This window comes from Aegilops tauschii, chromosome 5, assembly GCF_002575655.3.
Source record: "Aegilops tauschii subsp. strangulata cultivar AL8/78 chromosome 5, Aet v6.0, whole genome shotgun sequence".
In the NCBI taxonomy this organism is placed as follows: Eukaryota; Viridiplantae; Streptophyta; class Magnoliopsida; order Poales; family Poaceae; genus Aegilops; species Aegilops tauschii.
In genome coordinates this window covers 581,780,135-581,792,172 of record NC_053039.3, presented here as the reverse complement: position 1 = coordinate 581,792,172, position 12,038 = coordinate 581,780,135, and the positions used below count along the sequence as shown (strand labels likewise).

At 49.5% G+C, this 12,038-nt stretch overlaps 1 protein-coding gene across 1 annotated transcript; it reads right to left on the bottom strand.

Moving 5' to 3' along the window:
* Nucleotides 1-8,453: 8,453 nt before the first annotated feature.
* LOC109749516 (uncharacterized) lies at nucleotides 8,454-10,305 on the bottom strand. Its single transcript, XM_020308465.4, has one exon. It carries the CDS (start codon nucleotides 10,163-10,165, stop codon nucleotides 8,507-8,509), a length of 1,659 nt encoding a protein of 552 aa, XP_020164054.2. The 5' UTR covers nucleotides 10,166-10,305; the 3' UTR covers nucleotides 8,454-8,506.
* Between the last annotated feature and the right edge of the window lie 1,733 nt (nucleotides 10,306-12,038).

The window sequence follows — 12,038 nt, the reverse complement described above, 5'->3', positions numbered from 1 at the left end:
TAAGGTGGAAATGTTGAGACTCCGTGATAGCATCCATGAGGTAGCTAGCAGGAGCCGTGAAGACAGGCTCCACCTGAAGCAAGTCGGTGGAAGCCACGCTGCTTCTCCGCTGAGATGGCGGGGTAGCTTCGGCAGGTCGCTTGATGCGAACTGCTTCTCGTTCCTCTATCCCTTGTACCCTTGCGTGCAGCGCCTGCAGTTGGGTCTGCTCCACTTTCTTCCTCCTCTCCTGGCATTTGTAACCGCCTGCGTCCGGAAACCCAGCCTTCCACGAAATGGAGCCTGGCGTGCCTCATGTCCGTCCAGGGTGCTCAGGATTCCCGAGGGCCATTGTGAGCTCGTCGTTCTCTCTGTCTAGAACGAACGTCCCTTGCTGCGCTGCATCGATATACTGCTGAAGCTTCGTGACAGGTATTCGCAGTTGCTCGTTTGTCCAAACGCACTTCCCTGTTACAGGGTCCAAGGTTCCGCCAACACCGAAGAACCAAGTCCGGCAACGGTCTGGCCAGTTCAATGTCTCTGGTTCGACCCCTTTATCAACCAGGTCATTCTCAGCCTTGGCCCACAACGGCCGGGCTTTGAGGTAGCCACCTAACCCCGTGCGATGGTGAAGCTTCTTCTTCGCAGCATTTTTCTTGTTTGTCGCTGACATCTTCTTACTCTTGTGTGATGTCTTGTGGGCCACAAATGCGGGCCTGTGATCTCTGATCTTCTCATACCGGCCGGTGAATTCTGGTGTCTTTTCTTGGTCGACAAACGATGTTTTCAGCTCATTCTTCCACCTCCTGAATAGTTCTGCCATCTTCTTAAGAGCATGAGACTTGATGAATTGCTCTTTAACTGGCTTCTCCGGATCCTCCTCTGGCGGTAGGGTGAAATTTGCCTTCAGCGCAGTCCAAAGATCATCTTTCTGCATACTGTTCACATAAGACACCTCAGGGTCTTCCTTAGCCGGCTTACACCATTGGTGGATGCTGATCGGGATCTTGTCCCTAACAAGAACCCCGCACTGAGCAGCAAATGCTTCCTTTGTCCGGATGGGTTCAATCGGTTGGCCATCGCGCGCGATTGCTGTGATCTCAAACCTTTCATCCGAGCGCAACTTTTTCTTCGGGCCTCGTCTCATTACCGAAGTTGTGCTCGATCCGGAGGGCTAGAAAAAAGAAGAAAGACGACAGTTAATTAATATGTGTACATACCAAAACAATGAATGCATCAATTAGCTAGTCAGCACCGGCTTAACTAATATATATACCTGGCCGGACTCTGTTCGGTCACCGGAGCCGTCATTACGGTCTCCTTCTTGCACCGGCATTGGGTCACCGGAGCCATCATAATCATGTCTTTCCTCCTCCATTGTTCGATCACCGTAGCCTGCTTCTTCATCCTGTCCTTCCAGACCATCATTGTCGTTAAGATACGACAAGACATCACCTCCAGCTAAGATTATGTCCCCCAACACCTCTTCTGCTGCCTCGTCTTGTCCATGCTCCATTGTTTCTGCAAATATTACAACATGGCAATTATTGTACAAACATGAAGCAGGTGGATATATTAGTGGCAAAGGTAGACCTAGCTACCTAATCACAGCAAAGGAATCATATTAGTGGCCTCGACGCTTCTCCCGGTTTGGGGTGGCCTCGGCAACGCTTCAAGGGTTCGGGGTGGCCTCGACGACAACGCTCTTTTAACTTGGTAAATTTGGGTGGCCTCGGCAACGCTTCAAGGGTTCATATGCAAAAGCCATGGATTTGTTCAATACTTTGACACTAGCTAGGAAACCTCTCGACCCCTCGGCCCCTCGACGACCCTCAAACCCTCGAACCCTCGACCATCAACCCCTCGACCCTCGGCGACCCTCGACCCATCGGCCCCTCGACGACCCTTGGCCCCTCGGCGACCCTCGACTCCACGGCCCCTCGATGACCCTCGACCCTCGACCCCTCGACCATCGGCCCTTCGACGACCCTCGACCCCTCGAACCTCGACCCTCGAGCCTTGAACCCTTGACCCTCGACCCCTCGATCCTCGGCCCCTCAGCGACCCTCGACCCGTCGACCCTCGGCCCCTCTGCCCCTCGACGACGCTTGAACCCTTGACCCTGGACTCTCGAACCCTCAGCGACCCTCGACCCTCTACCCTAGCTATTTCCCGACCCTCGCCCCCTCGAACCCTCGTCGACCCCCTCCCCCCTCATGTCGAAGTTATCGGGGAGGGGTATATCGACCCCCCCCCCCTCATGTTGAAGTTATCGGGGAGGGGTATATCGACAACGACATACCCGATAAAAAAAATAAGAAGACGAAGAAGAAGAAAAAAGAGGGGAAGAAGAAAGGAATAGAGGAGAAGATTGAAGAAAGAAAAGAGGAGAAGATGAAAGGAATAGAGGAGAAGAAGAAAAAAATAATATTTTTTCTTCTTCTTCTCCTTTTCTTTTTCTTCTTTTTTCCTCTTCTTATTTATTTCTCCTGTTCTTCCTCTCCTCTTCTTCTCCTTTCTTTCTCTTCTTATTTTCCTTTTTCCTCTCCTTCTTTTTCTTCTTCTTCCTTCTTAATATCACTTAGTAACTTTTGCAACGATAGGGGGGTGCTCCTGTGGTCTAAAATCGGTCTATGCACGATAGAAAATTCTGAAAAAATATATCTATGATCCCTCATATATACATACATTCAAAAAATACATCTAAAAAAAGAGGAGAAGAAGAAGATGAAAAAATAGAAGAAAAAAAGAGGATTTCTATTTTTTCTTCTTCTCCTCTATTCCTTCTTATTCTCTTTTTTTGTTCTACTTCCTCTTCTTATTTTTTTTCTCCTCTTCTCCTTCTTCATTCTTCCTCTTTTCTTCTTTTTCCTTATTTTCCTTTTTCCTCGATGACCCTAACCCTAAACAGTACAACTTCCCCGATGTCCCCGCCTCTCTCATGACCAAAAAAATCTATGAATAAAAAAAACATCATATTCTATGAACAAAAAAACATCATATTTCATCCACATCCGTGCATACATCATATATATGATCATCTATGAACAAAAAAAACATCATATTCTATAAAAAATCATCATATATATGAACAAAAACAATTATGATAACAAGCATATATATCATCATATATATGAAAAAAAACAAGCATATATATGAAAAAAACAAGCATATATATCATCATATATATGAAAAAAAGGACAGGGGCACCGGCAGGACCAAGGTGAGGAGGGGCGCGGGGTCGGCGGTGAGGACGCCGACGGGGCAGGGGACGCGCGCTCGGGGTAGGGGGCGACGGCCACGAAGGTGGGGCAGGGCGACGGCGACGACGGGAGCGGGCCAGGGCGGCGCGCGTCGGGGCAGGGGCGGCGAGCTGCGACAGCGTCGGGCAAGGGGTGCGGGCGACGGCGACGGCGCGGGCGACGGCGATGACGGGCACGGGCGACGGCGACAGCGACGGGGCAGCCTGGCGGCGTCGATGTCGTCGGCTCATCGGGGCGGCAACTGCGAGATGAGAAGTGAAATTTTCCTAAGTGTTGGCTTATATAGCCACATCTTTGGTCCCGGTTGGTAGCACCAACCGGGACCAAAGCCCCCTTTAGTCCCGGTTGGTGCCACCAACCGGGACCAAAGGTCTCTTTTCAGCAGCCCAAAGGGCGGGAAACAGGGACCTGTGGTCCCGGTTGGTGGTACCAACCGAGACTAAAGGGGGGGCATTGGTACCGGTTGGTGCCACGAAACGGGACCAAAGGGGGCATTGGTTCCGGTTCGTGCCACCAACCGGGACCAAAGACCTTGTGCTGGGGCGGTGCGGTGGGAAGTTTAGTCCCACCTCGCTAGCTGAGAGAGCTCAACACCTGTTTATAAGCTGCGTTGCGGCTCAGGTGCTGAGCCCCCCTATAATATGCAGGCAGTACATGCTGAAAGTCCTGATGTGTTCACATGTAATCCAGTCGTCACACTGCTCCGGGTGTTTGGAGCGCAGACTGTTCTTGTGTTCATCGACATACGGGGTCACCAAGGTAGAGTTCTGTAGAACTGTGTAGTGTGCTTGAGACCAAGAATGCCCGTCCCTGCATATTATTGAGTTTGCTCCTAGCATGCCTTTTCCAGTCAGTCTCCCGTCATACCGCGATTTAGGGAGACCTATCTTCTTAAGGCCAGGAATGAAGTCAACACAAAACCCAATGACATCCTCTGTTTGATGGCCCATGGAGATGCTTCCATCTGGCCTAGCACGGTTACGAACATATTTGTTTAGGACTCCCATGAACCTCTCAAAGGGGAACATATTGTGTAGAAATACGGGGCCCAGAATGACAATCTCGTCGACTAGATGAACTAGGACGTGCGTCATGATATTGAAGAAGGATGGTGGGAACACCAGCTCGAAACTGACAAGACATTGCACCACATCACTCCTTAGCCTTGGTATGATTTCTGGATCGATCACCTTCTGAGAAATTGCATTGAGGAATGCACATAGCTTCACAATGGCTAATCGGACGTTTTCCGGTAGAAGCCCCCTCAATGCAACCGGAAGCAGTTGCGTCATAATCACGTGGCAGTCATGAGACTTTAGGTTCTGGAACTTTTTCTCTGGAATATTTATTATTCCCTTTATATTCGACGAGAAGCCAGTCGGGACCTTCATACTAAGCAGGCATTCAAAAAAGATTTCCTTCTCTTCTTTGGTAAGAGCGTAGTTGGCAGGACCTTCATACTGCTTTGGAGGCATGCCGTCTTTTTCGTGCAAACATTGCAGGTCCTCCTGTGCCTCGGGTGTGTCTTTTGTCTTCCCATACACGCCCAAGAAGCCTAACAGGTTCACGCAAAGGTTCTTCGTCACGTGCATCACGTCGATTGAAGAGCGTACCTCTAGGTCTTTCCAGTAGGGTAGGTCCCAAAATATAGATTTCTTCTTCCACATGGGTGCGCGTCCCTCAGCGTCATTCGGAACAGCTAGTTCGCCGGGACCCTTTCCAAAGATTACGTGTAAATCAGAGACCATAGCAAGTACATGATCACCGGTACGCATGGCGGGCTTCTTCCGGTGATCTGCCTCGCCTTTGAAATGGTTGCCTTTCTTTCGACATTGATGGTTGGTCGGGAGAAATCGACGATGGCCCAGGTACACATTCTTCCTGCATCTGTCCAGGTATATACTTTCGGTGTCAGCTAAACAGTCCGTGCATGCGTGGTATCCCTTGTTTGTCTATCCTGAAAGGTTACTGAGAGCGGGCCAATCGTTGATGGTTACAAACAGCAACGCATGCAGGTTAAATTCCTCCTGTTTGTGCTCATCCCACGCATGTACACCGTTTCCATTCCACAGCTGTAAAAGTTCTTCAACTAATGGCCTTAGGTACACATCAATGTCGTTGCCGGGTTGCTTAGGGCCTTGGATGAGAATTGGCATCATAATGAACTTCCGCTTCATGCACATCCAAGGAGGAAGGTTATACATACATAGAGTCACGGGCCAGGTGCTGTGATTGCTGCTCTGCTCTCCGAAAGGATTAATGCCATCCGCGCTTAAAGCAAACCATACGTTCCTTGGGTCACCTGCAAACTCAGCCCAGTACTTTCTCTCGATTCTTCTCCACTGCAACCCATCAGCGGGTGCTCTCAACTTCCCGTCTTTCTTACGGTCCTCACTGTGCCATCGCATCAACTTGGCATGCTCTTTGTTTCTGAACAGTCGTTTCAACCATGGTATTATAGGAGCATACCACATCACCTTCGCAGGAACCCTCTTCCTGCGGGGCTCGCCATCAACATCACCAGGGTCATCTCGTCTGATCTTATACCGCAATGCACCGCATACCGGGCATGCGTTCAAATCCTTGTACGCACCGCGGTAGAGGATGCAGTCATTAGGGCATGCATGTATCTTCTCCACCTCCAATCCTAGAGGGCATACGACCTTCTTTGCTGCGTACGTACTGTCGGGCAATTCGTTATCCTTTGGAAGCTTCTTCTTCAATATTTTCAGTAGCTTCTCAAATCCTTTGTCAGGCACAGCATTCTCTGCCTTCCACTGCAGTAATTCCAGTACGGTACCGAGCTTTGTGTTGCCATCTTCGCAATTGGGGTACAACCCTTTTTTGTTATCCTCTAACATGCGATCGAACTTCAGCTTCTCCTTTTCACTTTCGCATTGCGTCCTTGCATCGACAATGACCCGGCGGAGATCATCATCATTGGGCACATCGTCTGGTTCCTCTTGATCTTCGGCAGCTTCCCTCGTTGCAGCATCACCGTATTCAGGGGGCACATAGTTGTCATCGTCCTCTTCTTCTTCGCTGCCTTCCATCATAACCCCTATTTATTTCTCCGTGCTTGGTCCAAACATTATAGTGTGGCATGAAACCCTTATAAAGCAGGTGGGTGTGAAGGGTTTTCGAGTGAGAGTAAGACCTCGTATTCCCACAGCTAGGGCATGGACAGCACATAAAACAATTATGCTTGTTTGCCTCAGCTACTTCGAGAAAATTATGCACGCCCTTAATGTACTCGGAGGTGTGTCTGTCACCGTACATCCATTGCCTGTTCATCTGCGTGCATTATATATAATTATGTGTGTCAAAAGTAAGAAAATTAGACAAGTATCTATGTAAAGTAAGAATTTTTTTTTCAGAAAGAAGATAAGAACAAGAGGCTCACCACGGTGGTCCCGGCGACGAGATCGGCGCGGGCGATCGACGGCAGTGAAGACGGGGACGGGGCGTGACGGACCACTAATATAAACCTAGACAAATCTCGGAGAAAATGGATCTCGAAGGTCGAGCTTCGAGAGGAGAAAGCTTAACTAGTGTGGCTCGGGCATTTCATCGAACACCTCATGTGCATAGGAGGTGAGCTAGAGCACCCAATGCCCTCCCCCTCGCCGGCCAGCAAAAAACAGAGCACTGTGGAGTGCTCTGCTCACCGGCGATGGGGTATATATATATAGGCAACTCATTTGTCTCGGTTCGTGGATGGAACCGGGACTAAAGGCCCTCCTCCTTTACCGGTTCCTGCCACGAACCGGGACCAATGGTTGTGGGCAAGGAGCGAGGCCCATTGGTCCCGGTTCGTGCCAAGAACCGGGAAAAATGGGCCCAGACGAACCGGGACCAATGCCCACGAGGCCCCTGCCGGCCCCCTGGGCTCTCGAACCGGGACAAATGCCTCCATTGGTCCCAGTTCGTGGCAGAACCGGGACTAATGGGCTGGCCAGGCCCGAACGAAAGCCCCTTTTTCTACTAGTGATACCTGTTACTAATCAGGAACATGCACCTGTTAAAACTCCCAAAGAAAACTGTCGAAATTCGGAGCAAAACGATGCAAAAAACATGCACCTGTTAGGATAAACATGTACAACTGAATATGTGAGATAAACATTTTTTTTGCCTAGTCTTTTGGGATAAGCTCTATCTCTCCAAACCTCCCTGTAATCTCTCTAAACGTTGTAATCACACATATATAATCAACACGAAGACATGCGGCTCATCTATGCTTTTGTGTGTGTAGAGGGGGGGGGGAGGGGGCTCATCTATGTTACATTGATGACTAGAAACACTTATAATCCCATTCACTCGTTCGAAATCCAAGGCTATGCGGGAGTCCGCCGGAAATAGCCCTGAAAATAGATTTCACGTTAAAAAAATGATTTTTCATGAAATCGAAAAAAGGTGAATGTCCACGTGTCATCCTATGGTTAGAAGAAAACTTAACTTAGGTCGAATTGAAAAACAGCCGACAGTCCCAAAGAAGAAAGGAAATGCATAGACAAGAAAAGGAAAATATGGGGGACCATGTTCAGAGCGGGCCAAATATAAGATTTAGACAGCAAGTAGGGTATATATGTCATGGTCATGTTGTTGTCTCCTATTCCTCCTTAACAAGGTGCAGAACTCACGGCTGGTTGGCAATCGATGCACACTTCAACTTGCTGACAAAGAAGTCAGGCAAGAGTGAGCTTTGATTTTTTTTAAATGGTTGCATGCATCCATTTGATGCAGAGGCCACAGGCTAACCTCCTTTTCAAAAAAGAAGAAGAGAAAAACATGAGCTGCTTAATTAATTAATTTCCGCCATTGTATGGCTGGCTCTATCTTTACCGTTCCATATGAATATTTATACAAAACAAAAAAGATGGTGTTTGAGGATAGTTGTGAGTAGGAGATGAAACATATCATTTCCGAGATTTGCTTCTTGGACGAACGACACCAAGAAGGTTTGGATGGAATTTGGAGAGGACACCAATGTCGACCTCATGTAAATTAAATAGGAGTAGATGCACGTATATAAACTGTAAGTAACATACATACATACATAATATTTTGAGTTTGGGATGAATGAAATGGAAAAAAGTTGAATGTCATCGTATGATTGGAAAGAAAGGGGATTCCCAAAGAAGAAAGAAAATATAGAATTAAAAAGGAAAACATGCATGCATGCAGAATTAAGGACGTTCGTTCGGATCGATCACAGCAGCAGGCCGGCCGGCCGAATATAATTAAGATGGATGCATGTTGACAGCCTATTCCGCCCGATCGAGCTTGCCTATCAACTCGCCCCCGTCCAGTATGCTGCCAAACATGGCGGCCTCAAACAGATAGTTCACCTGCCAGGCATGGTGGCTTGCATGGGCGACGAGCCAAACCATTTCGTCGATGAGGCCCTTGGAGAAGAGCTGGACCATTTGCAGGCGCGAGGATTCAATGAGGTGTTTCTCACGCTGCTCGTCCACCTCGCCCTTCCGGACGTACTCCAGCGGACCGGTGACAATGGACGACCAAAGGGCGGCCAGCAGGTGGTCTTGGTCTCCTTTTACTTTGAGGAAGCGCCGGACGTGGTCGCAGGTTTCTTCCCCATTGCAGGCATACTCAGCGTCAAGGGGCCTGCTGAAGCCGGTGGTATGAAAGTCGGTGTCGAAGACCTCGTCGAAGTCGGCCTCTCGCTGGGGCCGCGCCGGGGACTTGCGGGCCTTGGGCCATCCTAGGAGGGCACGGCGGAGGAACATGTGCCGGTCGTTGTGCAGGTGCCAAGTGTACAAGGTGATGCACATCCGGGCCACATGCTCGTGCCACCTCTGAGTGTACATCCGAGCTCCCGTGGCAGCGTAGGCGTCGTAGATGGCCCGCAGCGCCGTCTCGCTCACCACGCCTGTGGCGGCGATGTCGGCCACGTTGAGGAACGAGTTCATGACCTCGGAGTTTACCAGGTCACTGCCCACATCGATGACATCGGTGCCGGGCGAGCTGAAGACGAGGTCGCTCGTGACGGCGCCGACATCGAAGCCCCGGGCTATGGCCTCAGCCCCCATGCCGAGGATGCTGCTCTCGCACAGGGACATGACCTGGGCGGCGTGGCGGTCCATCTGCCCCGACCGGTCCTTGAGGAGCGTCCTGTGCGCCGCCTCCAATGCGATCTTGGCTCGGATGTAGGACGCGCCGATGGCGACGGCCTCGCGTCGCTGCTGGCCACCAGGGGTTCGTAGCGAGCGGGCGTCGGCGAGCCCGTCGCGCAGGAGGCGGCTGAAGGAGGGGAACACCTTGTGGTACCCGTGCTCGTAATAAAATGCCATGTCCACCACGTAGTTGGAGAAGAGGGTGCGCACGTCGGAGGCGCCAATCAGCAGGTTCGCCATGCCGCTACCAGATAGGGCGTTGGTTGTTGTCATCGCCTCAGGCCAGTCGGCGGCGCCCAGCAAGGCGAGAACCTGCGGCGTGGCTTGGACCAGCCCGGCGCCCTTAGTGGGCAACACGTTGCCGATTGCGTGCTGCGTGCTTTTCCACAGCGCCAGCTCCGGCGACAGTCGCAGTTGCACCACCCTGGGCCGTGCCGCGTCGCCTCCGCCATCACTGCTAATGCTAGCAAACATCTCCGCCAGCATGTCTTCCGCCTCGCGAGACAGCCTTCTCAGATCCGCCATGGCCCCCGCCCCCTTGCCGACCAAGGCCCTCGCCGCCGAGTAGCCCGTGTACAAGGGGAAGCCTCCATCTTGCCGCTTCGCCAGCCGGGCGCCCCAAAAATACGAAGGGATTGCAACTAGCCCGTTGCCGTTGCCGCCAGGGACAGTGTCCTTCTCCCTCACCACCTCAATGTCGAGTCCATGGAGAGAGCAGCCACCCCAGGTTGGGGTTGGGGTGGGTGGTGCCTCCGCGTCGCCGCGACGAGTCCAAGCGAGACTCAACATTTTTATTTAGTACTGTATTAAGAAATGCAGGTAATGGACTTCTCGTGGTGTTTGCCAGCCTTGTGTAGTTGTGTATTCCCCAGCAGCTTATATAGCCATATCAACACAAGGCTGGCTTCCTCTCAGCAGTGGTTTTTGTACAAGCTTCAGCTTGTGGCACTAGCAAGCTAGAGAGACGCACGTTTTGATTGTTTTCTTCTTATTGTATCACTTTCTCGCCATATGACTAGAAAGTAACACGATTCCGCTCCAGGATTGCAGGCACGAGGAGGAGTTGCTTGTGTCCACCTCGCCCTTGTGGGCGTGCCGGCGAGTGACGAGGGACGGCCAGACGGTGCCGAGCATGTCGAGGACGACGGCCAGACATTCTTGCGGGTTTCCTTATCGATCATGGTACTACTCAGGGTCCATGGTCCTGATGATGGGCAAAATGAGGGTCCTCTCCGTTCACACAAGCTCTATTAGTAGAATGCCCGTATTTTCTATATTTGTATTGTTTTATATAACTATCACTACTACTCATGGTCCATGGTCCTGATGATGGGAAAAATGAGGGTCCTCTCCGTTCACACTAGCTCTATTAGTAGAATGCCCGTATTTTCTATATTTGTATTGTTTTATATAACTATCAATGAATTTTTGACTCCTTCCAATAACATCGCGTCGACACTCTTGTCGACGGATTCTTTCTGAACGTCGACATAATACATCTTCGTCTTTCTCTTACTCTGAAAAAACCAAAATGTATATAAAATACCTCATTTCTACCATCATGTGTAACAAATATATAAAGAAGTACAATTGTTTATATGAATCTCTTTCAGTTGCGCAGGATGCGATGAGTTTTTCAGTTTAGCCATCATAAAGCTTTGTCAATCCACATTTTCAAAGCATCATCCAAAGCCATCAGTATTTATCTCTAATATACAACAGTGAATATAAAACACATTTTTAATTAAAAAATAAGATCAGCCCATATTTACAATATATATTCATTGATCCGCTGCTCGCTTCAAGCAGGTGACCGTTTCAGTCAGAGTGAGTGGCGTCGTGCATATTAATAGAGTGAGTCGCATCCCAGTTTTAATAAACTAGAGGCTCACTTGTAAATCACTTGTTGGTAACTATTCTCCGGAAATGACTTGCTAGGGTATGTCATATTCTTCAGTATATAAAAACGTAATTGACATGCGATGGCCGTATGTAGCAAAAACTACGATGGCCGTGCGATGAGGCAAAATGTGACGCCGATTGTAGCAAAAATGCGAGCAATGTACACTAGTAGAAAACAAAGCTTTATCCCCGGTTCGTAAGGGCCATTACTGCCGGTTATGCAACCGGCACTAAAGAGTGGAGACTAAAGCCCCCCCCCCCCCTTTAGTACCGGTTCGGCACGAACCGCCACAAAGGCCCACCACGTGGCGTGAGCTCGCGCTGTGGTATGGGGGTGTGTTACCAACCGGTACTAAAGGTTTTTTCTGAAAAAAAATTCTGAAAATTTTGGAAAAAAAATTTGATTTTTTTTCCGATTTTAAAATTTCTGAATTATTTGATGATATAGTCTCTAATCACACCTCTTAACTACTCAAGTGTGGATCACTCATTCCAAATCGTCTAACTTCCCGGCCGGTCACGCATCCTCTCACTCCCCCAGCCTGAGCACGCTTAACTTCGGAGTTCTATTTCCTCTACTTTCCAAGTTTGCACTTGTTGTTTTCCTGACAAATGTAAGCTGACAATCCTATTAACCCTCAGCAGTTTAGCTTGAGCATTAGGTCACACGTTTCACCGTTTGAGTTTGAAACTATTATTCTTAAAAACAGTAATTATTTAGTAACACTAATATTCTTTGAATAAGTTTGACCACAGTTTG